We start from the raw sequence: 26715 nt of genomic DNA on the forward strand, positions 1-26715 counted from the left end.
GGCGGCAACAACAATACTACAGTGAGAATCAAAGGTTACGCCTTCTTTCTTTATGTGAACATTTAGGTGGCATTATGCAAATCTTCCCACATCGTGACATAAACATGTGGAGGCGTGTTGTGAACGAGTCTTAACGTTTATAAAGAATATCTATTTGGATTTTCTATCTATTTGAGATTTTAGTCTTTGCAACTTTACAGATTTTCTTTATGCTCCAAGAGCTTGTAACACTCCAAAGAGAAAGGAAAACTTGAAATCGCATCATATGACCCCTTTAAGATGTACACTTACTGAATTGAATCTACTTAGGATTACTTGATTATCCATAAATAATTTTTTATAAAAATTATGTTAAAATGTATCAGCGATAAAACATGATTTGAGAAATGTTTATTTATTCATCTCTAAATCATAATTGTATTGTATTATGTTGTATTATGGCTGAGCTCCATATTGTCCCTATAAGCTGTAAAAGCCTGATGTATCATACATGATACTCATATTCTGAGGGTTCCATAAAAAAAAAAAAAAAAAGATTATATATATATTTGACTACCATTTTATATGTCAGGCCTTACAGGGTTAACAAGTCATCATTTACTAAAATTAAAATAATGTAATTTACTTTAAATGATTGGATAAAGGTTTTGACTAAATAAAACTCCAATTACAATGCCGTTAATTCTTGCCAAGTATGCTGCAAGTCAATGAAACATTTGTCTCTCTCTATTCATCCAATAGTGTTATTGTAAGAGAGGAAATTAATGCTTAGGGTCCTTTGTCTTGAGACCTTGAATGTGATTGGCGGTCTCTTGACGTCGTCAGATGAACATTGGCTTCTGATTGGTCGCTCTGGTTCATCAGAGGTGCCAGCAGTATATAGATTTGCCATCTGGTCACGGTGACATCCCCTCACAATCTTCTGCTCTCACCACGTGACTCCGGAGAAGAACATCAGGGAAGACAGGAGAGGATGTCCCTTTGTTTGGGGTTGATGTGTGGACACTGGCACAGAATGGCGTTTGATGGGCCGGCCTGAAATGATACGCCCTGTTTGGACCACTGTTACTTTCTTCTATTGTTGCAGACATGCCAACATGTGGAGGCTTCCCTCATCTGCAGATCGCCTGACTGACTCAACACTGCCTCAGTGTTCTCCTCGACAATCAGAGCCACACAATAACTTCCTAACAGTGAAACATGCCCCTACTCACCGGAAATGGCAGCTGTATGGAGAAGCTGTGAAGTGAAAACAAATATTGCACGGCCTCTGAACATGTAGTGAACTCAAGTATAATAAGACACATTCTTATTGAAGATGGAGCCTTTATCCAGTGAGCAGGATATAATTACTCTAACTTGATTGTTTTTTATATTAATTATGGGATTTATAGAGTGAGTACTTTTACTTGATTTCACTCTCTCAATGCTTCTAGCCACTTTTTTTTATCTTATTACAATTTTTTTTTAATGTCATAGCCTTATATAATAAAAAAATAGAAACTAAAAAAAAGAAACAATAATAAGTTGCATACTTTTTTCTAGGTTTTCAAGCTTTAAATATTTTCTCTCACAAAAATATAAAAAAAATATGGAAAAAATAAAGCAGATAGAATGAGGTAAGTACAAGTACAGATAAAATTTTTAAGTAGGTTAGTTAGTTTGGCTGTAGTGCACAGTAAACCAACATGAAATAGAATCATGACAAGAATGTGGATCGTAGATCTTATCTGGTTAGGGTCAGCTACCCATAATGCAATGTGTGAATGAATCTCAATATCTATTCTAAGGTGTTTGTTTTTTTGTTTAGGTTTTTTTACAGTGATTTATCAACTTCGGTTCAGTCAGGCAGTAGCATTTAATCTCTGCATTTTTTATGCAATCACATGCTCTCTTTCTTCATGCCATAATTTTATACAATCTGGATTAATGTGAGAGTTTACCATCACATCCCTTGTTCCTTCCCTTTTCCTGACATTTATTTGTTTATTTACAGCTTAGTAAAGTAATGAAATCTCTCATGTTAGTCACACTTTTTAATCTGTCCCTTCTCACTGGCTAAGGCTTTATTCTTCACACAAAGGGTTCATCTAAAACCTTGTAACTTTAAGCAGCCTAATGGTGAAGTTGTGGCCTTATGGTTAGAGATTTGGACTCTTAATCCAAAGGTTGCGAGTTTGAGTCTCGGGCTGGCAGGAATTGTAGATGTGGGGTGTGAATGTACAGTGCTTTCTTCCACCTTCAATACCACGATTGCCATCTGTTTTTAATGGCTCTGTTCTAAACCTAGTGAGCTGCTTTGCTGTGAACTGTCTACAAATACAGCTACCTTCAAAGGCAGCATCTCATCTGAAATGGAACCTCAGTAACTGATTTGAAACTTTATTAATACGCAGCAAATACAAAAATAAAGTATAACAAAGTAAAATAAATAAAAAAAAGGTAAAAATAAAACTTAAGTAAGAGCACATTATAATTCTAATATTAATATGATCTGTATATCATTTTTAATTTTTAATTAAACCAAGTTGTATTTATTTAGTTATTGGTTTTGAAGGAAATTAAAATAATTAGCAATTTGACCATTCATTTCTGTCTTTTCACAGGCACAGAGGTGCTGTGGTTTAGTGATAATGTAAATTACAGCCAAAGGACTGTCGTGGAACATAAAAGATAGGTTGACAAATAGCATTGTTTTCCTGTCACATGTGCCTGCTGTGTTTTATGTTGAGTCAAGCCATTTTAGGTCTACTATTTGTAAGTGGTCTGTGTTTTATCTGTGCTTAGTTTGTGCATGTGTGATGTTGACTCCACTACCTGTGGCCATCTCAGTGTGGGAACATGAGCAGCCCCGATGAGATGTGGAGCACAGGCCTATAAATTACATTTGCAATGAGTCACTCTCCACGCTGCCTTCGGGGAAAGAGACACAGCAAGCATTTGGGCAGGAAAGAGTGAGTGAAGGTGAGTAGGGAAGGAAAAAGAGGCCAGGCGAAGCTCATAATGATAGCCAATGCCTGATGCCTGTGATGTCTCCAAGCCCTCCAGTGTGGCAGCCGACATGAAAAAGCTCTTCACCAAGATCTGACAGATTTATTCTGAGCCTGAAGCTTCTTTCTGAGATGACAGCAAGAGAGTTTGCCTTGGATAAATGAGATCTGCTGAATCTCCTTGCTGGGAAGCTGCGCTGGAAGTATGTGACGTACCTCCATGTGACGATCATCCCCTCCCAAAGGAGATGCACCTGCATGCATTATTTGCCTGTACACTTTAAAAAATGCTGAGTTAAAAACAACCATTTCTGGGTTATTTGGCAATCTAGCGTTTGGTAAATAATGATTTTGGACAGAACACATGCTGGGTTATTTTGACCCAGGTTGTTGGGTTTCATACATTAACCCATTTGCTTTTCGTTGTTTTTTGACAGTGCTGGGTCAGTCAACCATTTGAAGGGTTTTCATTTTAAATAATAAAAATTCACTCTAATATCTGGTCTGTCTGTCTTTCTATCTATCTGTCTATCTACCTATATATAGGAGAAGAACAGTTGTCCTGTATGTTTTTTTTTATTCAATGGCTGTTCAGTCTTTTGTAATCATAAAATGCTCAAAAACATTCAGTCAACGTCAATCTTATATAAATTTTTGAAAAGTTACATCAAAAATAGCTTCACCTTGTGCTATCTCGTCTGTCAGATTTAAGTTTTTGACAAACGCAAAGTACGACCACAGCTGCGACAATAGCGCAATAGATCAGTAGCGCTCCTGTTGTAATTAGTGGAGCGAATGGAAACATTGTTACACAATGATGTCACCTCTTCTTCAGCCCTGGTTGAAATATATATATATTTCTATATTTCTTTTTAATACTTTCTATCAAAGAATCCTGAAAAAAAAATGTATCAAGGATTCCACAAAACAAAAAAATAAATATTAAACAGCATGTAATATAAATGTTTAAAATAAAATGATTCTTGCAAATCAGCATACAGTATTTGAAGTAATGGTTATGTAGTTAATATATTTAATTTAGAATATATTAAAATGGAGCTGTTATTTTTAATTTTAGTAATATTTACACAATATTACTGTTTTGGTTGTACGTCTCATCAAATACAGTCTTGGTGAGCATATAGCAAAAATAAAAAAAACAGTGAACGTTTTCATGTTATTTGTCAGATTAAAAGAGGGATGAAGGGTTGACAGTTGATGTCTAAATTGGTGTACTTGGAATTAATCTCCATCAGACAGATCTCATTATTTACTGAGTCCTCAAACCCTCTCCAGATGAAGAGAAAAAGAGGAGTGAAGTGCAGTACATATGAAGATGAGCACTAGACTATGATCAGCAAAGGATAACAGAGGACATTTGAGTAGCTCTGATGTTTTAACTTTGATGTTTTTGATTCTTGATGCAGTTTGACAAAATGTATTCCATTTGACATTCAGTACTTTGACATGGTGTACTTGTAGACTTCTTGTGAGGGCCTTCCCCAAGCCTTTGTGACAGCCATTATGAACTTGGGCTGCTTGATATTTGAAAGAACTGACATTGCAATATTTTGTTTTTACACTAAAAATGATCCCCAACACACAACACTATGTTTATTATAACCCTGTGCTGCACTTTTCCTGCCGCTTTAAATTCTCCATCTCTTTGGATGGAATTATGGCTGTTTGTAAACAAATCTGTGGCAAAATGAAGTAAATGAAGGACCAAGTTCTTACTGACACAGTCTGGAACTTAATTAAAAATAAAGTTCATCCATTCTTTCCAAAGGAAATGCAAAGACAGTTTTTTTCCACAACCACAACCTTTTTCCACAAGTGTCTTGTTGTCTTTGGAGGATCTTTATCATATGATTTCTGCATAAACCTGCGTTTGCCTCACTCGTTATTTACACTTCATGCATGAAAGTGATGTAGAAGCAGGTGTTGATCATCCTCTGCAGAGGCGGGGTTTAGTCACACTATTACGTCATGAAGTGGAACATTCTACAAACTGTTGTTTTGGCAGACTGGCTTCCATATAAGCTGTTTTTAGACTAACAAGAAAGTTTAGAGTTCTGATGTTTTTATACAATGACCTCTTAAATGTCAACAGATTTTTGATTTCTCAGTTCATTACCCCTTTAAAGCTGTAAAAAATGGTTCTGAAAGTGAACCCAACAATATCGTCATAGTTTTGGTGAGAATGCCAATATTCTCATAAAATTAGAATGATTATTTAAACTTTATAGTTATCATTATCTTTATTTTCCTTGATGTGAACAGGTCTTTTAAAAAAATCAACTAGCCTTCACTTATGTTAAACAGCAATTACTTAAACCCTCGACTGAATTTTGCATTGAAATACAAGGTGTTTTTATTTTGGCAGTCAGAAATTCTATTTTCATCCTTGACACGCTTGTTTATGTCTTGTTTCTGGATCTGTTTCTTGCACAGCTGACTGTTATCCACACACTTCAGCATTAGCCTTGACGGAACGTCTGCTCTTCATATCACAGGATGAACGATGTGATGCTAGCGTTATACATCTCTGCTTGTCACATGACTGAGTGTGAATGTTCCGTGCTATTTTTGACGGCAAATGAAGGCATGTTTATGCTGCAGTCAGGCGGGCATGTGATGCTGTTCTAATCCAGTTTAGCCCCCGTGTGACGGCTTTGAAAAATCCAACAGATTCTGCACTTGTGTGAATGTGTGTTGGATTGTGTTTGTGGAGTATGACTCATGTAAAACATTGCCGTATTAGCTGCACTTCTAAAATAGGAGAGAAATCTCATAGTCTTTTTAATCTCCTCCATCTTTTGCTGAAGGAATTGTGTGATTATACCAACCTACAGATATTGAAGTAATAATTTACTCTAAATGAAAATTCTGTCATCATTTACTCAATCTCATGTATAATACTCAATTACTCAATCTCAATAATAGTTATGTAAAAAAAAGTTCTGCTTGGACATTCTGCAGAACTACTTTTGTGTTTTCCTGGTGAAGATGGTAATTTGTGTTTAAAGAAAGAGTGAGAATTTTTTTTTTTTTTACATAAATGTTGTGATTTTTGTTTTGTTACTGTCTTTCTCCAAGAGAAGAGCCCCTTACATTTTCCCAATACATAAAGCTAAAACAAGTCTCCCATAATGTTGTTTTAGTTATAACCTAATTATTATTATTTTTTTTTCTGGGAATGGAGTGAATATAACAGAATACCGTTAATCTGAGATTATAATCCAGATGGTAGGAAGGACAGAGGGCTGTTTGCAGCAGTTCCAAATCCTTCATTAGTTAATTAAAGACCTGAAGCTTTTGACTGAGAAGTTAGCATGGATATCACAATGTATATTTAACAAATTGAATAGCAGAAGTGTGTGAGTATATACCAGATACACACAGCTGGTATGTCTGTTAGCAATCACACAGCAGGCATCATTTAAGAGCAGGACACCAAACCACAAACACGGCTCACACACATCTGAAAGCTGAGGGCAAACATTCCAGTGCTGTGTAAACCCCTGGACCGAGTGACGTCCTGATGCAGCTCTGCCCACGTCACTGATGCCGTAGAGTTGCATCAGCTGTCTCACAGGTCTTGCTGTGTTTAGGGGGTGCAAGATTTTTTATATCTGCATCTCTTTTTTTGCTCATTTTTCTTTCTGTCTCACTTCATCTCATTTTGTCTTTCATTTCATTTTTGTAAATAAGATTTTGTGGTATTTGGAGACAAAGTGATATTTCTCTTACATTATTTGGGTCATTTTAGAACTGTTTCACCCTAGAAAGTCAAGCTGTGCCTGCATTAAACTCTGTCCCCAAAAGAGATGTACTTCTTTTGTTATTAGTATTAAACATACAGTAAAAACTTTATTAAACTTAAACTTTATTAGACTTATTAAATTGATCAAAAGTGACAATAAAGACATTTATAATGTTACATAAGATATCTATTTCAAATAAATGCTGTTCATTAAAGAATCCTGAAAAAAATATATATATATATCATGTTTTCCATGAAAGTATTAAGCAGCCTAACTGATTTTAATAATAATGTTATGAATAATAATAATATTTTTGAGCAACAAATCAGCATATCATAATGAAATCGTATGGATCATGTGACAATGTAATAAGGAATAAATAGTTTTTTGAAATATATTAAAATACAAAACAGTTATTTTAAATTGTTATTATTTCACAATATTACAGTTATACTGTATTTTTAAACATATAAATGCAACTTTCGTGAGCATGAAAGACTAAGAAGGGACACTACATCAGAGCCGTATAGAGATCAGAATATCGTAGAGAATTGTGGGTACTGTAGGTTTTTTGTATTTTGACATGGGCTAGTAACCACTTAGCAACCTCCCAGAACACTCTAGCAACCAGGGCCGGCCCAAGCAGAATTTTATTTGTGGGCCCCTCTGTGCTGCCAAATATGACTGATTATTGTCAGTGCTTGATTATTCACACACTATAAATCTAACACACCCATTATCAATTTTATTTGTTGTAGCTGTGCTATGTCCACTGACATAATTTATCAGAAAAAAAGAATGTTTTACAAGAAAAACAACCATATTCAAAACTTTATAAGCTGTAATCTCTAGCTTCCGCTATTTGTCGTACACGCATTCATGAGAGAGTCATGTTCCAACAGAGGACGTAGAACATAGGCGTAGCATGAGATCCAGTAAGAATATGCTAATCTCACGAGAACCAAGGTTTGTTTACAGGAGCAAATGAAGCCAAGTATGGCAAAGTCTCATTTTTGCTTATCCTTGGACATTTTTCTTCACAAATCCTTGTTTTGTAATTCTTATTCATGACCAGTGTTTTGCTCTCACCTCTGTACTTCCATTCGTCACTTCTCACCAGAGCTTAAGTGTACGACTATTATCTTTAAAGCTTTAGATATGGAGATTTTTCTTACAAAAATGCATCGATTCGCTTCAGGAGGTCGTGGAGCACTTTTTATGATTGGTGGAATCAGTTTATTGGACTTGATAGGACTATCGAATATCACCCATTCACTGCCATTATAAAGCTTGGAAGACCCCAGAAATTTTTAAATATAACTCCAATTGTAATCATTTGAAAGAAGAAAGTCATATACACATAGGATGGTTTGAGGGTGAGTAAATTATGGGGTAATTTTCATTTTTGGATGAACTAACCATTTAATGACTTTCCACCTCTTGCTCTAATCCATTCGGTTTCTTCCTCTTTCGCACTCACATTGAATCTGCTGTTGAATCCCATGATGGAGTGGGATGAAGCAGTCTTAATAATAGTAATTTATGGACACTTTAAACACATTCGTAGGCTGTTTTTAATGAACATTGATTTGCCATTGAAGCACTTCCAATGAGTGCTTTTCACAGACCCAGAGCTAAATCAGCTCCTGAAAAAACCACATCAGCTCACAACAAATGCAGCGTTCATGCTTTTTTGCATGTGACTGCTTGATGTCATGCAGACATAATGAGTACAGATTAGCATGTCCCAGCCTCTATTTGAGAATGTGGGACATTGTTACATCAGTAGGGAGGCGATGTTATGACTCTTCGGAAGTGTGCGTCTGTTCTAGCGGGTTTAGTCTAGATTGGCAATTGAAAGCAGGCTGCTTTGAGTATTTAATCTGTGAATAAACTTCTCATTATTCAAGAAACTTAAGCTATGACCCAGTTGGCAATGCTGTTTCTTCCCCAGTGTGTTTAGTAGTTGCCAGACATCGGAGTAGAATGAAAACAAATTCTGTTTTTGTTTTTCAGACCCGGTTGAAAGTCGTCGCATGTTCCGGCGCAAATCGAATGCAGTGGCTATTATGTGTTTGAATATGCAACAATGGGACCTGTTACGGTTCGCTCAATTGACTCCGCCCAAAGCCTTGAACTCCTCTGGCCAATCATGTGTAACCATCTATTTGTTACGTTTAGGCCAGTGTCTGTCTGATTAGCGGAGTGCATGAAGGACAGGCTGGTTCTCCATTCAGCATCTTGGCACAGACCGCTTCCCAATTCATGATGCATTCAGAAATGTAAGGTTCAAAGGTTTTTTTGGATTAGGAAGCCCAATGAATTACCTTTTCAGCCCTTCAAGTGCCCTGGCGAGTTTGAGCCAAGGAGGCCCCACTGGTATAATGATGCTTGGCACAATCACCCTTCTGTTCCTCCAACCCTGTTCTCAGGAAACCACACAGCATGCCCAATTGTGTACCATGCTTTGCTGCCCAACCACATTTCTCTTGGCGTGATTGCGCAGCAAGCCGAGTAACGTGGAATCTCGCTGGATTATCCAGAGTTTATCTTCTCAGAGTTCACACCGATTCGTTTTCTGCTAACGTTTGCTAGGCGTAGTGGGGAAACACGAGGGGGTAGCAGACAGAAAAGGAGCTAGATGGAGGGGGAACTTGAAGTTATGCCAGCCCAGAGTTTTAAGCATGAAGAGAGCATGGCTGTTATGTTAAGCTTCTCCTAATTAAAAGCAAAGGAATGGGAAGAAAGCAGTAAAAAAAAGATAAGCTGAATGAACGATAAATGAACAAAGAGGACCAGAACTGGATCTGAGCTGGTCATAGCTGGTTGTACTGGCTTCCTCAATGGGCCCGCTGGTTTGGAGTGTAGGCTCCCTCCCCTCCTCTTCTCCCTTACTTCTGTTTTTCCTTTGTAGCTACTGTGATACTAAGTCTTCGTCCTTTCAGACCAGGATTGGGAATACCAGGGGGCCAAATGGGAGCCTGGAGACCCATGTCAGCTTGTGCTTTCAGGACTCAGCACTCCAACAGGTCCATCGTAAACAGCCACAGGGAGTCATGCACCAATGAAGGCAGGAAGAGACCACAAAAAAAGCTATAGAGACATCAGGAGCCATATAGTGAAAGGAGGAAAGCAAGAACAACACCTCTCAGTAGAGTCAGGAAAGTGATGACTTATTCAGTTGTACAGTATCGGTGCAAAAGGTTACTGGCTGTTTTGCAAAGTTAATTTGGCAGAGGCAGAGGTTTGATGGAGCTGTTTTGTCATGCAAGAAGGAAGAAACATATGAATGAAATACAGAGAGCCAAAGTCTTAGAGGAAGTTCTGTATGTCTCTAAGGCCTGTAAAGGAAAGTACTTTTTTTTCATTCTGTCATTCAGAGTCTGTCTTGACGAACCTTCCTTTTTCTGTTTTTAAAAATGATACTTATTGCAGTTATATGAATTTCTTTCTTTTTTTTTTTCATTATAACGGTGTCTACACCAGACACAAGGATTCAAAATGCCAATGCATTTGTCCTAATGAAGGTGCATTGTATTTTTTTGTGCCACACTGCTAGCATCCGGTGTTGATGTAAGTCTCCTTCCTACTATTCAATTTTTAATTACAGTTCTGTTTCAAATTAATTTCAACTTAGAAAAATTATAAGAAAACTGTTTAAATTATAATAAAATTATATTCTATTCAAACTGTTTCTCCAAGATGGTAGTTCACATGTAAACTAACCATAGAAAAAAAACGCAGATCGCATTAAAGGGTTAATTCACCCAAAAATTAAAATTATGTCATTAATGACACTCCTTCATGTCGTTCCAAACACGTAAGACCTCCGTTTATCCTCGGAATACACTTTAAGATATTTTAGATTTAGTCCAAGAGCTTTCTGTCCCTCCATTGAAAACGTATGTACAGTATACTGTACAAGTCCAGAAAGGTAATAAAAACATCATCAAAGTAGTCCATGTGACATCAGAGGGTCAGTTAGAATTTGTTGAAGCATCGAAAATACATTTTGGTCCCAAAAGAACAAAAATTACGACTTTATTCAGCATTGTTTTTTTTCCGGGTCTGTTGTGAGTGCGACTGCTGTGACTTAATGACATCATTTTCATTTTAGGCTGAACTAACCCTTTAATGCATGCTATATCACCCCTAGTGGCAACATTGAGAATGCAGCTCGTGCTTGTACTTAAAGTCAGCGTGACATCAGAATTAACAACTCTTATTTTTGAAGTGTTTATTATAAATAATTTATCCCAGGCATCATTATTCGTTTAAAAAAAGCATACACCCCTGTAACGATCTGATCTATTCACAAAATCAAGTGCTGCCTCCCCCACCATTTTTTTCTAGTTTGAGAAGCCGTTTCACTTGAATATACATCATAATATTGAAGAAAAAACAATCGCGATTTCTGAGTCTGCCTGAGAACTGTCGTCTTCTGAAAAATTTCACAAAGCAACACCTGAATTGAGCCTAGAGGTTCACATCACTATCCTATTTTAAGGTCTTAGATAATATGTACCTTTATTTCTCCATTTTACACAGATTAAACACACCATGTATCCTTTAAAAAAAGCTGTGATTAATATGTACCGGTTTTTGCATGCTTTTCTCATAGGGAAACAAGGGACTGACACAAAGTTTCTATATAGATCTTCCTCTCACACATGCACACTTGAAGACTGAATCACTCTGAAAGCATGGAGCCTGCTGAGATGAACGCTATCCCCAATGGAAAGGGGCACGAAGCTGGAGAGGAGACAACTGCAATTGCAATAAAAAGCCAATCAGAGGATGCAGCGCAGTAAGTATTCACTCAAGGGTGCAATTTAATGTTGTCTGATTAAGGATGGTTTATTGTCAGTCATCCAATGTGTGTAGATTTAGTAATACAGTTTCAGTTGGTATAAGCTTTATCATTCAATCCATCATTCACTCGATCATGGGGTGCCTTAAGCTTTTGCTAGCACATGTGTACAGTATGTGTGAACATTAGTGTGTGTTTTTGCTGTATCTTCCAGCTTGCATTAAAACATCCAGTCATGTTGCCTTTATAAGGTGAAGCCTGTCTGTCATCATTGTCTTAAATGTCACTGAACAGCACAGTTCAGTCATCACTGGGCACATTCAGTAGCACTGATGTTATGCTCTCATAACTGTGTTCACAGATCCAATGTGTCTGTGATTGTGTTGGTGTTTTCATGCAAATTACTGCATATGGGTGTTTCTTCAACTACAGGAACTTTTTATGTGGCAAATATAGATTTTTAGTAAAACTAACTTTGTTCTTTAGGTCATATTGAAATACAAATGCCTATACATTTTATTGTTTTACCCTATTATCAGATTAAGATGAAATACATTGAATGCTGGCTATGAAGTTAGCCTTAACAAGACAAAAGCAATTTCATTTAAAAATGTTGCAAAATGCATAATTATTTGGTTTAGAAAAAAATAAAATGCTCCTCTGAGGCATGTTACTCGTAGGAAAAATATATATTCGTGAGAATGCAAAAAAGTGTCCTTTAAGGTAATTCTTTTTTTTCCCTGCAAGACTTAAAAGTGTCTTTAGTTGAAGAAACACCTGTATGTTCTTTTATATTCAAAACAAATTCACACTGCATGTAGAAGAACCCCTCGCCTTCACATAAGCAAATCAAATCACTTTCTCCTGATTGTGGCCACATGCCTTCAGTGGTGTTTATCTAAGAATATGTTCATGTCTCTTGTGCTTTCGTGGATGCGGCTCCCACATTGCTCCGTAGGGAACTTGTACCAAATAGCACTGAAAATGGCAGGTTTGTCATACAGAGAGCAGAATCATTATCAAACAAAACAGTTTTTCTTTTCTGCAGCTGCACATCATGCACCTTTAAATAAAGCACCCACATTAAATTAGTGTTTTGGTGACATTAACCCTTTATTAAATTTCACTGCCAAGCAGTCCCTCATGTGTGTTATGTGTGTTTTTAGCACTGACAGAACTCCAGGTAATGCAGAGGCAAACCTGGCAGAAAGCTCAGAGGTCATGTCCAACGCAGATGACAAGAAAACCCCTCACTTCACGGATGTAAGTTGAACTTTTGGTTAGATTTCATGTATGGCATTTTGTGACCAGACCAGATCATATTTTTTCAGATGTGAATATGTGGACTAATTGCTCTGTTGTTCCTTTTAGTTTGAGGGAAAGACTTCTTTCGGGATGTCTGTCTTCAACTTGGGAAACGCCATCATGGGAAGTGGAATTCTGGGATTAGCGTATGCAATGGCCAACACGGGCATTGTTTTCTTTATGTAAGTTACAGATTTAGGTTACACTCTATACATTCAGTTTGTAAGGGAAATGCCTTAATGGAGAATATATAGTTCACTTTGAGCTAGAAATAATAAATTCATTGTGAGTTTGATACCATCATAAACCACTCTGTGGGGAAGCATTAGAGCCAGAATTGATCATGTTTTTTATTGCAGGTCAAACATCTGATATTTTATTGAGAATTAAAGCCATTGTTGTTCTTGCTGAATATGTATGCTAATGAGTTTATTGTAGTGTGTATTAACCCTCTGGAGTCGATTAACGCGTAAACGCATTATGAGGCATTTTCTCCTGATAACCCCGAAAAGAACTTAAATACAGTACAGATAAGAGCAATACATCAATCGAATCTGTAAAGGGTCTACTTTTTTTGTATGCAGACATAATAACAACAAAACTTTGTACATTTATAAAATGACTGAAAGGCTCATTATGCAGCTCATTATGCAGGCCTTTGTCTTCTCAGGTGTAAATCACAATGATATTCATGATAGTTGACACCTACTCGCATATGACTTTTACCAACAAAAAGTGTCTTAGAAATTAAAAAAAATATATACTGTTTTCTGTGAGTGAGTAAACAAGATGATTTTCACATCATTTAGAAAGAAAAATTCCAGGCTACAAGCTCCAGTTCTCAAAAGTCCTGGGAACCAATGTTCTTTATGTGTTTTATTGCCTTATTCAAGTGATTTAACATTTTTAGTTTTTCACTAAACACACATAACACTTATTTCTCAAAAACACAATCATGTACGTACATACATGCTGCTCAGATATTATTATAGCCAAGTTTGTGCTGATTGCAGTGAGACTAGACTTTAGCCATTTAGATGTGTATAAGAAACTGAAAAAAGCACAAATGTCAGGGCATGACAAAACTTCTACAGGCCCCAAAAATACCCTTAGACTCCATAGGGTTACTAAGGTAATTCAATTGCCATCATGCTGTTAATTGATCATATTAATGAATCCTTATGAAGTACTTGCTTTGTCTTGCACAATAACCCTGTTCCCTATATTTGATTCAATGTATACTACAATTCTAAAATTTGGGGTCAGTAAGAAATTTGTTTGATAGAAAGAAATAAGTACTTTTTTCAGCAAAATTTATCACAATGTCACAGCTTCCCTACAGTTTGTTAGTTGTCATGATCTATGTTCATTCCCATTCTGTGAACTGCTGTTCCCACTGTTTTAATCCTCTAGTAGAGCAGCTTTTTTAGAAAAAGTCAGATTGCCAGAGAGATTTGTTTCCTGACTAACCTTCAGTATAGCTGAGCGGGTTGTACCAGGATACTCACTTTGCACAGGAGCTCTGCATTCACACCAGACACGCTGTATTAGTTTTGTTAACAAAGAGTCTGTCACCTACTGTAGGCATGATCTGTATGGTCTGTGCTACTGAACATGGGCTCTCTGCTATGATCATGAAGAGTAGGTTATACATGCTTTATGAAAACCAGTCAGGCCTTTTAATCTGGGTTGAGCAATGTACAGAGGATTTTTTTCTTTTCCTTTCTGAAAGGGCTTTGGGTTTGAGCTGTTTGGTGTGACTGGGGTTCTGCGATATTTGGCTCACTTGAACTTTCCATACTCCCGATTCTTTATGTGTGGTACCTACTCTAACTAAAAGTTTATGGGATTTTTTTTTCGACCTTGCTATGATGATATCATTGTGGAGTCTTAGGATATGATGTAGTATAATAACATGTGCATGTATTCTTCTATTTGCTTTATGGCTTATCATGACCATTTGATACTCTATAGGCTCATCATACATTTTATGCTGATTTGTATTGTATATGGTGTATATAGATGAAGATAGAGGACAGATTCTGAAAAGCTGATGTTAGGTTTTGCTCCTGTGTGAGTTGTGGGTTGACTTCAGGCTCGATTTTGTGTGTCACTTTGAATCTTTGCAGCGGTTCTCTAGAGGCGATAGTGAATCTATGACTCCTGGAAGTACACAACATCACAAACAAGGATAACTTTTGAATATCTAGCATCACAAAACACGGTCAGTGAGATTAAATGGAAAGCAAACTGAGGCTCCTGCTCTCAGATAACTCCTGAGAAAAAGAGCCCCGTAAACACACATTTGTCTCCTGTGGAGTTTCAGAATAGATTTCAACAAATTATCATATATATTCATATGTGTATTTGCTACATTTTTAAAAAGAAAATTAAGGAGAAGCATCTGGGACAATGCTATTACCTAAATTATCTGGTGGCTCCATTGGTTGTCTTCGAAAGAGCAGCTCTTTGTGGAAGATTATGACAAATAGAAAAATCCCCAGCTTCCTGTGGCTTACTGGGACATGTTATTGCTCAAGGACATGCATTTATTTCATGTTCCTGGAATAAAATACATGTTTATGAGACACGTCTCAAAACAGTGGGAGCATGAATTATGTCATACAAAGTAGATACACCAAAAAGATTAAATTGAAAATCCGTAGCACCATGCTCAATTAGTTTTCCATGTGTTTTTCTCCATTGAAATAATCTTTAATAGCATCCTTGACAGAGTACTGCTGGATTCTCAATGAACATTGTGCTTGAGTCATCCACTTCTTCTTTCATTTGCTTAAGATGTGTTAACCCATTAATTTAAGAACTGATGAAGCCACTTGGATAAACAGTCTTCGGTAAATGGAGACACACATCCAGACATTCCTGAATAAATTGTGTGTGATCCAAAATTAACAGTAATTTGTCTTCAGGTTCTTACAAGGCATTCTAGCACCATAGCATTCAAGACTGGTCTTGATCTCAGATTTAACGCTCTTGGGAAAAAATGTATAATATGGCAAATGATTTGAGTGAAATTTTGAGTATTAATACAATATCATTCTGTGCCGAAATTAATCAACATAAAAAAATTATCTAATACATTTTTTATATATATTTTCCTCATGTGTATCTATACCTTTCAAAAGTTTGGGGTCGGTAAGATTATTTGTGAAAAAAATGTATTAATATTTTTATTCAGCAAGGAAACACTGATCAAAAGACTTTTATAATTACTAAAGATTTTATTTTAAATAAACCTTGTTCTTTTGTATTCATCCAATACATTTAAAGACTCAGAGTGTTGCAATTCAGTCACTTATGAGATTTCGTTTCAGTTAGGAAGCTTTCGAAAGCAGCAACTAGCTTTTGGAACAGATATAACTGCTAAATTAAGAAGTTTTTTCTTTGTCTTTTGGAGATTGGATGATATCGAATTTCTCATCACGATCAGCTGATGTTTGGATACTGAACTGAGCATAGTGCCTTCATTCAAGCCACCTGCATCCACTAACACACTGCAGCTGGTGAACAAATCACATGTTCTGTCTCCGATTTTTCACATTGTTTTAATCTCATAATGCTGCCTCCTCCAGCATAATTTGTTATTAAATGCAAGTGATTAGCTGTACTAGTTGTGCTCCACTTATTTAAATATTTGTGGAATGTTAGTCAAGGCTGGGAGTTTATTTTTTTTATTTTTTATGCTGATTATCCAGTTCAGAGCTTGAGTAAGTCCGGCCACCGGCATTTCAAGCAGAACTGCACTCGTTGACTTCTCCTCCTGCAGTTCAGCCACGTCATTTGGAAAAAAGAAGGAAAAAGGAAAACGTGAGAAAGTGCGGAGTTGAAACTGAGTGCTTGGCAGAGAAGACCTGGTCAGAAAAGATGCCAAGACATTCTAAATCTAGGAAAAGGGACTAAACAGGACATTTGTATGGAGGAAAAAGAGTCAGTAGAGCGTATTTCGGGTTCCCAGCTTGAGATGTTTGTCCAGATGTTGGCAACTGGAGGGTGCCATTGCACTTATGAGCTATCTGTGACTTGTCTGTGATTACGATGTCTAGTATTTTTCCACTTTACTGAGACTATAGCCTCTTTTCAGTTCTTAGAATTAGGCCTGTAAATATTATTTTTGTTTTGTTCTATATTCGATCTATTAATATTAACATAGCATATTTATTAATGACAGATATACAGTGACATTAGTTTTTTTTTTTATTCAAAATTATTTAATTAAATACAAGAAATCAAATAAAAAATAATAATAAATAATCATAGAAAATGTATATACATTTAATTTGTAATTTATTTGTATGTATATACTGTAATTTAAATAAGTGACAATACAAGATTTCTTTAATGGTTTTCAATAGCAAAAATGCACATTTTGAGAAAGTGTTGGACTATGATTGACATAAATTTATTTTTATGATTGCTTTTTTTCATAAATGGCACACATATATTTAATGTCTTGTTTTTATCCTATATACTTTGCCCTGAGTGGGATTACCCCATGTGTGCTTTGAGCCCTTTCAGTTGTGTGCATATGAACCACAGTACTTTATAAATGTAACAATTGACGTTTGGTTCCAGTTGCAGTTATTTTGTTCTCTCTGTCTTTCAGAATTCTCCTCACTATTATCGCTGGTCTGTCTTCATACTCCATTCACCTGCTGCTAAAATCTTCAGGCGTTGTGGGTGAGTATTATCACGCTGACCCAGTGCCAGTTTAAAGCTCTCCTCTGTAGTTAAGACTATAATTTGGATATGAAGACTGTTCCTGAACCTTTACCCTGCTAAAATGAAGAGCTGATTTAGATGGAGGTGTTAACTGATGTGACAGTGCTCTCGCTGTTGGCTCAGTGACCATCTGCCTCACTCCTCTGTGAGAGATTTTAATTGGCCAGAATATTTCTGGTATACATTAGGCTAAAAATAGCCGAGCGTCTGCTGTGCTTGATCAATTTTTCCTTTCATTGTCGGTGCTATATCATCTATAAGCCCATGGTTACATTGTTCCCACAAACCCATGTTTACCACATGGTTACCTTGAAAAACTAACAAACCTTACATATACTGTGATATCCATGATAGTCGTTTTAATAATTTGTAATTTTCAACTTTCAAATTAATATTATAAAACAGAACCTGCTTTAAAAATAGAATCTGTTTTAATTAGTAAGACTATATTACTTGGAAGAAGACTTGTTTGTGATATAATAATTTTTATCACATACACCTTTAAATGTATTGTTATTATTCAGAGGAAGAAGTTTTGTTTTTCAGATGGGCAATGTATGAATTTCACGTCTCTTTTTTTTTTTTTTTTTTTTTTGTCAGGCATTAGAGCTTATGAACAACTGGGCTTCCGAGCCTTTGGCACACCAGGCAAGATGGCCGCCGGCATTGCGATCACCTTGCAGAATATTGGAGGTGAGACTCTGTCAAACATCACAATGTTTCACTTTGTGACCCATCAAGGGAACCGCACACAGGTCCACCTCTGCAGAGAGAGTGAATGGACTTAGATAGCAATGTCATTCTTTTATGTATTCTCAAGGTCATTATGCTCTAGGTCAGCGGTTCACAATTCAATCCTCGCTAGAAAAGTAAATATACTGTAGAACTGATTCTCTTCTTTACTGTGACATTTGCTTCCAGGTTAATAACCACAATCCTCTGGAGTAGGTCGGGGCAAAAAAATAGATTTTTCAATTTATAGTTTTTTAAAATGACGTTGATTCGATATCGATTCTCCAAAGCCACGAATTGATCACTTCCAGGATTTATTTCAACATGCATATAAAAAACGTTATGAGAAAATGTGAAATTTATCATTACTCTTCCCCATTAACGTTAGATGTCACCCTTATTTACTTTGCACTATGTTACAACGGAAATCCTGTCATTCATTAAGCGCTTATCATGGCGGAGATAGTGTTGATGAGAACCAAGAACAAGGCCATACTCGTGCTGTAGGAATACCATAAATCTGCAGAAGCATTTAATATCACGCATAAGGCGCCATTATTTCCGCAATCATTTTTTTCACATTTGTTTACTAATGTAACGTACACACATACTGAAGCGCGGATATCAATAGCATTTGTATTAAAACTATATTCACTGCATGTAATAAAAAAATTTGAGAATCGAATCGGGACATCTGAATCGATAGCCAGCCCTACCCTGGACGAACGAATGCTTCCTGGATTAGATTGTTTACTGTATATGTGAGTGTGTGTTTGTGTGTGCATCTTACAGCCATTCTCTCTCTCTCTTTCTCTCATAGCCATGTCCAGCTACTTGTACATAGTAAAGTATGAGTTTCCACTGGTTATCCAGGCTTTTCTCAAGGTGGATAATCCATCAGGGTGAGTATACACGTTTTTGTGTGTTTAAAGTTGTGTTAGTTCCCAGAAAGCAACACAAATACCTCTCCTTGTTTTTTTCCACTCTTTATTGGGCACATCAAGACTTTGTTACCATGTGGCCTGTTTCAAGCATTATAGGTAATCGGCACACAGAAAGATTTACTAAAAAGACTACTAAAACATGAGATCTGTTTAATGTACACAATTGTTTCTAATAGATAACAGAGACATTAAATGGAAACTAAATGAAGTCGGCTGTTTCAAATGTTTCTCTTGGGAAAAAGACTAATGTTGCACAAGTCTCAAAACTTTTACGTTTTGAGACGTCTTAAGGTCTTAACAATGTCTGAAACTCTGGTTATGCGATTTTAAAAGTCTTCGAATGTTTTTGAATGAAGTCTCTTTTGCTCACCAAGACTGCATTTATTTGATACATTAATTATTCTAAACTTTTGACTGGTAGTTTATATGAAACACAACTAAGAGCTCCATGACAGCAATAAAAATGTCCTTTGATGAAAAATGAAGAGCAAGAGAGACCGAAAGCAGCGTGTGAGCATGTCTGCACTAAAAGGCCAAAAACTAAAAAGGTTGTTTGATTAGTCAAGTCTGCAAAAGCATCTCTTTCAATGGCATTTCTTTTTATTTTTGTCACATACCAGCCTTTCAATGTGGGCAAGAAGGTTTTATCCTTAGCAACCACATCAGTTTGGCCAGTTAAGATTACTGCCAATTTGTGTATGTGTGTGAGCTGTGCAGTTTCTTTCTGATCAATAGGTCCCTGAAGATTTCTGAGTCACACAGTAAAACCCTCAAGCACAATTGTGTGAAAGTGAGTGTGTGGTAGAGTAGAACTATGATAGATGGACTAGATTTGATGAGAACAGGTTTGTATGCGTGTGAAGGTCAGATTTCTCCTAACTATAACACTCGGTTGCCCAGCCAAGGAAGTGTGTGTGTTTGTGTGATGGTCCATGACGCAAGCCGACTGCAGATGCGATGACTGGAGTTCAGCTCGACAGAAGGCCTGTACACACACTCTGGAAGACATCTCAAAAACTCCACAGAAACGACCTTTGGCTGCCTCATTTGAATTCCTCACCTCTCTAGGCGAGCGAGGAGGAGCACCAAGCAGTAAACAGTGACTATTCATTTCAGATTTAGCAGGCAGTGCCCATGAATCTAGATGTGTGACAGTTTGTGTAAATGAACATCAGTAGGAAAGTTTTCTAAAAGGACCTTATAGTCATTGTTGACATTATATTTAATTTGACACAAAATAAGGGTGAAAGATAAACAGTCCGTTCAATAAATTGTACTTATGTGTATATTCATGTCAGCCAGAGAGACAAATATGTAACAGACTTTGATTATATGCACATTCAAATGTTTGGGGTCGGTAAGATTTTTAAAATGTTTTTGAAAGAAGTCGCTTACGCTCATTGAGGCTGAATGTATTTGATCAAAAATACACTAAAAGCCTTAATATTCCGAAATTTTATTACAGCTTAAAATAACAGTTTTCTATTTCAGTATATTTAAAAAAAGAAAAAAGAAAAACATTCCTGTAATGGCAAAGCTGAATTTTTAAGCTGATCTCATGAGGGTGTGTATAAATAGTAGACCTAAAAAAGAAAAATCGTGGTATTGATATGCAAAAATGCACTTTGGCGTGCATATGCTACGCGATGGGTAGATTTAGGGTTGTGTGCTAGATGCATATCGTATGCACCCCAACAAATTTCGTATCATATGCATGCGAAAACTGCATATCATATGCATGCCAAATAAATGCGTATCATATGCACTCCAAAGTCCATTTTTGAGTATCAGTACCATGAGTTTTTTATTTGGCAAACTATTTATATGCATTTTCATCACTCTGGGCTCAAATTTTCAGCACTGACACTCTACATTGTCACATGATCCTTCAGAAATAATTCTTATATGTTTATATAGACATTACATATTATAGTCAACAATACATATTAGTGTAATGTTGAAAACAGCTATGTTGCTTAATATTTTTTTGGAAAACAGTTTTTCAGTATTCTTTGAAACAATTGTATCAGTATTCTTTGATGAATTGAAGATTCAAAAGAACAGCATTTATTTGAAATAGAAATATTTTGTAATACAATAAATTTATTTTTTGTTACTTTTGATTAATGCATCCATACTAAATAAAAGTATTCATAAATAAAAAGAAAAAAAAGAAATTCAAGTCTATAAACCGAACTGAACCGAACCGAAAGAATGTGAAATAAGGCAACATCTGTTTTACGTTACTTTAACACATCAAAATGATTTTGAATTCATTTCAGCCTCGTTTTTGCAAGTTGTATGAGAAGTCGAAATGACTCATAGAGCCAACTAGATTATATTAGGCAACATCTTAAATTTCAACTTTTAAGCTGTAGTGCTGTGGAAATTTTTGACAGTCTAGATATTTTTATTAGCAATGGGAACACATTTTTAACAGCAATTTGGTTCTGATATGCGAATGACGTCAGTGCAAATAAAAGACAGAAAGTTGTTGTGTGTGTGTCAAAGTGGTTGTTTTCTTCTTTTCCTGGCTTGCTATTTGGCAGTACAACAATTTATGCAATGTATTAAGTCACTTCGGTAAAAAAGTTGGTTAAAAGCTTGCATATAAATGTGTTCATTTTGCACCCAGACATGTCCTCATCCAGACTAGACTTGAAGAGGTGGGTTGGGTGCAGAACTTTTGAGAGAAAGTGTGTTCAGGCGAGTGTTGGCATGCCTCTTTACAACTGACTCACACTACTGCCCATGTGAAAATCCTGTGGCAGAAAATGAACATCACACACATGGATCCTGAGCCAACCAGTACCAGAGTCAAGCACCATCTCCTCCAGTTTAGACTGACCTCCCGAAATAACTTTGTTTTAGCGCTGCTGACCATGCCTGGCATCTTTCACCTCATTGAGATCATACCTTATCACCACTTAATAAAATCCACACTCCACTGAATGTCTTTGGCTTGATGGAGTAGCTCCATTGTCTCATATCAAGCTGCATTTCCGGACAGGGTACCGGCTGTCCCTAAGAAATCTCTCAGTCTCTTTGTCGTTCATAGCTTCTTTGAGAGATGCCATGTATTTGGTCTTAATGGGGGGCAGAATAACAAGATTAGCAGCTTTAGGACGAGTTAGAGAGGGAGAGGATTTCCTCTAAATTGGCCTGTGTTTGAGCTCAAGGGTTTGGGGCTAAATAGCTGCTCAGTCACACATCACAAAACATTTAAAAGGAAATGCACTGATCACTCCCTCAAAATAATCCCCTCCTCCCTGTCCTGGTGTTGTTCAGTAACATGATCGATGCATTGCACTGTAAGCCATTTAAAGATCACACTCTAGTAAGCAGTCATTTGTTATTATGAAAATGTAATGCATTAGTAATAATTAATAAGAGAACCACTGCTCCGTATGCAAATGCACAAGGGAAATGTTAAATGGTCAGTATTTTAAAAGCAATAAGTCACTTGAAACCATACAGTGGTTTCATTACAGTTAATGGGTGTTTTTTTTTTTGCATGACACCCCTTGAGCATTGTAAAATCACTGTAACACACAGCATTGATTGTGTTTCTAAAACAGCAGCAAGAGCGATATGAAACAAATTTGAAACAATGTTTAGTGAATAAATGCATTATTAATAATCACACAAAAAAAATTCTTCCATAATAAGCTAGTAAAACAATTTTTTTTTTTTAAATGCATAGTAATGTAAGATTCTGAATTATTTTTGTATTTTTATATGATCTAGTATGTTTTTGCCATTTTTGTTTTTTTTCCTTTATTTTTCTATTTGGCTTTATTTTTATTTCAGTTTTAGGTTTAGTCATTTTAGTACTTCTTAAACTTATTTTAGTTGTCAAGGATGCATTTTAAATATTAAGTTTTTAAGTTACATTTTTTTTCACCTAATATTTATATTTTATTTTCTGATTTATTTCAATAAAAAAAACAGTTTTTAATAGTTTAGTTTACAATAATAACACTGGGAAGAATACATTATGACCATCATTTTTATCTGACATAAATGGAGAGGAAAGGCTCTGTGGCTCACTAAACTTCTAAAAAATATAAATGTATTGTTGTGACATTCCATTGTCTGAGGAACCAAGATTACAATCCTTACTATTTGAAGGAAAGTTCAATCACATAGAGTTGTGTAGTGTGGATAAAAGGTTGTTTTGAACCATTTATAATTCTGTTTTGTGTTTGTCTGTCTTCTGTGATTTATTTGGCAGGGAGTGGTATTTAAATGGCAATTACCTGGTCGTCACTGTATCATGCAGTGTCATCTTGCCGCTGACTTTAATGAAGCAGCTTGGTAAGTCGTCTCATACTTATGACTCATATGTCTAATTGCACACACCTGCTCACAACTTCCTGTCTGCTCATCTGCCTAATGTAGAATGGTATTATTCATGTTTTATTGCATTGTGAGAGTATTGCCCAGGTCAGACTGCTCACAGAGGTGTTGTGGGTAATTGTCACCTATTCATAACACTGTGTTTCAGGGTACCTGGGCTACACCAGCGGTTTCTCTCTCAGCTGTATGGTCTTCTTCCTTATTGCGGTATGTTTGATGCTCTTGTTAAATGAATTGTTCACCTGAAAATGAATATTTCAACTGTATATCCTCATGTCCTCCTTCTATGACTTGCTTTTTTCATGCAACTGGTGGTTTGAACTTCTTTATGAAAAATTGCTCTAGACATTTTGTGCAACTGTGTTGCTCAGAAGCAAAATTTAATTCTGCTGTGGCTTCGTTTCAAATTATATTTTGCTTGTGGATCAAAAATGGACAAAGTATCTGTAAATACTTTGTCTAAAATATAAGTTACTCAATATTAATTGTTGTATAGATGAAACAAAACCACTCACGATTGTGCAGTATTGCTGAAATACATATTGTTTTGTGTTCCACTAAAGACGTCATACATATTTGAAACAACATGAGCAAGTAAATGATGAAATGTCATTTTTGGGTGAATTATCCCTTTAAATATGTTTCATTCAGTTGTCACGCGTTGCTTCGTATTCCAATCACGAAGCAGAAAGCTATTTTGAAATTTCTCTGTGAATACTGTGCTGAGAGCGTGAACATTAATATTTAATCTTGATAAAGTTCCAATTAGCAGTTTTTAAATGTTAAAGTAAGCTGGGTGATTTAAGGATGTGCTCATGTTTTCCACTAGCTGGACCAGCGAGTGATGTTGTGTGAATGTCTTGTATTTTTAGAGTGGGGTTGTGTTTGGTTCACCTCACTGACCTAGTTTTGGAGGGGAGCTTTATTCTTTGCACACAGGTTTCACTCTTTCTGTCCTGGTTTGTGTGTGTGTGTGTGTGTACTTTTTGTGACATATCAGGACACAACTCTGTATAATGACATGGGTATGACACAGGTATTACAAGGAGAGGGTGACTTATGCGGACATAACCCATGTCCCCATTTTTCAAAACGCTTATAAACCATACAGAATTAGTTTTTTTTTGAGAAAGTAAAAATGCACAAAGTTTCCTGTGAGGGTTAGATGTAGGGTTGGTGTAGGGCCATAGAATATACAGTTTGTACAGTATAAAAACCATTACGCCTATGCGATGTCCCCACTATTCACAAAAACAATCGTGTGTGTGTGTTTGGCATTGGCTGGGCCACATATTCAAGCTGGATTTATGAAACTGTCCGGTCTTTACATCATGATCCTGTCTGAATATGATAATATTGGCTCTTTCTTCTTCTCTTGATTTACCATCCCTGCTGTGATTCAGATAAGCACCAAATGAAAAGACACAATGGCTACAGAGCCACCCCAACTTACTCTCTTTCATCTGACTGGTCATGTGACATTGATAAATGACATTATAAAGCAGTGATGTGAGATCTTTCAGGATTAAAGGTCTCATATCTTGAGAAACCACACACACACACACACACACACAAACACACACACACACACAGACAAACTGTATACATACATATATAAAATGTATAATGTATGAACATGATGTAATTCAGTAATTCATAACTCAGATAGACGATCCTTTAAAACTTAAGCAGTAAACACGACTCATCCTTAGATTTCTGACTTTATAAAACTAAATAGATCAACAAATGATTTCCTACATTGACAACAATAAATATTGTTTAGGTTTAAACCAGTAACGTCTAAAATAGTAGTAAAATTTATATATATATATATATATATATATATATATATATATATATATATATATATATATATATATATATATATATATATATATATATATATATATATATATATATATATTGTGTATTTTGTTGAATATCATATTTGGTGCATCAGGCTTTTATGGCTCATAGAGTATTATATCAGAGAATGTGGAGCTCAATTTGAAGAGGAAAAGACAAATAACTAACATAAAATTAAATATCAGTTGTATATCTCCCAATACTATGTATTAGTAAGATGATATTAAAATGCTTAGTTTTATGATCAAAGCTCTGTAGTTTATTATTGTGGTGCAAAACATATAATGCAATCTCATACAAGGATTATTGAGGAAAAAATTGATAAATGTCTCATTTTAACATGATTTTGAACAAGATTTAAATATATAATATATATAATCAAATAAACGTAAGTTGCTTCAATCAAGTGTCTATCCTGAAATATTATTAACAATAATAAAATATATTCTTAAGTTTAATTTATAAAAAATATGTTTTTACAGCAACAAGGCACATGTAACACAACCGAAATGTGATGTTGTAAGAATTAAACTAAAAAAAGTCCAAATTATCAGTCAGACATCAGAAGGCATGTACTGTTGTTGATTGAGCACAAGAAGTTGTGATGTTGATAATTAAAATTCCTAATTTTTAAAAACATGTCCCATTTAATTATGAGGGACAGAAAGCGAGTTCAGTTTATGAAAAAAAAACATGGTGACTAACTGTAAGTGGAGCCTAAGGGGAAAAAATATTAAACGATGACATGAATCCATGAAAACTAATTGCAAACTATGCAAGACTTGTTAATTACTCAATCTCTTGTCTCCCTCCAGGTGATCTATAAGAAGTTCCAGGTGAAATGTCCTTTTGATGATTATGTCTATAACAGGACAGTTTTGGGCTTTAACACGAGTGTGGCGGCTGACCCTGGAGGAGTGGAGATGACCCCAGAGGGTGACCCTGGCTGCACCCCCCACCTCTTTAACCTCAACTCACAGGTATATCTTTGAGTAACTTAGAATATAAATATATTGAAATCATGCTGTGACATTCTTATGAGTCATGTGATATAAGACTTTATGCCAAATGACACACACTGTAGTTCCCAATGAACTCAAACTGCATTAAAAAAAATCTGGATTTTCAGCTAATGTTATGATAATATATTCAATTAAAATTGTGTCATCATCTGCTTACCCTCATGTCATTTCAAACCCGTC

General features: G+C 35.9%; 1 protein-coding gene across 2 annotated transcripts in view; it reads left to right on the forward strand.

The window, feature by feature from the left end:
* LOC132119611 (sodium-coupled neutral amino acid transporter 3-like) overlaps positions 1-26715 on the forward strand; it is a 57780-nt gene that overhangs the window by 14315 nt on the left and 16750 nt on the right. The window contains exons 2-11 of one of the 2 annotated variants that reach the window (XM_059529725.1): positions 11379-11564; positions 12526-12558; positions 12734-12830; positions 12939-13054; positions 17497-17570; positions 18213-18305; positions 19165-19246; positions 23523-23605; positions 23796-23854; positions 26329-26493. In XM_059529725.1, the coding sequence (XP_059385708.1) occupies positions 11461-11564; positions 12526-12558; positions 12734-12830; positions 12939-13054; positions 17497-17570; positions 18213-18305; positions 19165-19246; positions 23523-23605; positions 23796-23854; positions 26329-26493 (906 nt within the window). In that variant the 5' untranslated portion in view covers positions 11379-11460. The remainder of the gene's footprint in view (positions 1-11378; positions 11565-12525; positions 12559-12733; positions 12831-12938; positions 13055-17496; positions 17571-18212; positions 18306-19164; positions 19247-23522; positions 23606-23795; positions 23855-26328; positions 26494-26715) is intronic. The other variant, XM_059529727.1, reaches the window with a different exon arrangement.

Source organism: Carassius carassius, chromosome 38, assembly GCF_963082965.1.
Source record: "Carassius carassius chromosome 38, fCarCar2.1, whole genome shotgun sequence".
In the NCBI taxonomy this organism is placed as follows: Eukaryota; Metazoa; Chordata; class Actinopteri; order Cypriniformes; family Cyprinidae; genus Carassius; species Carassius carassius.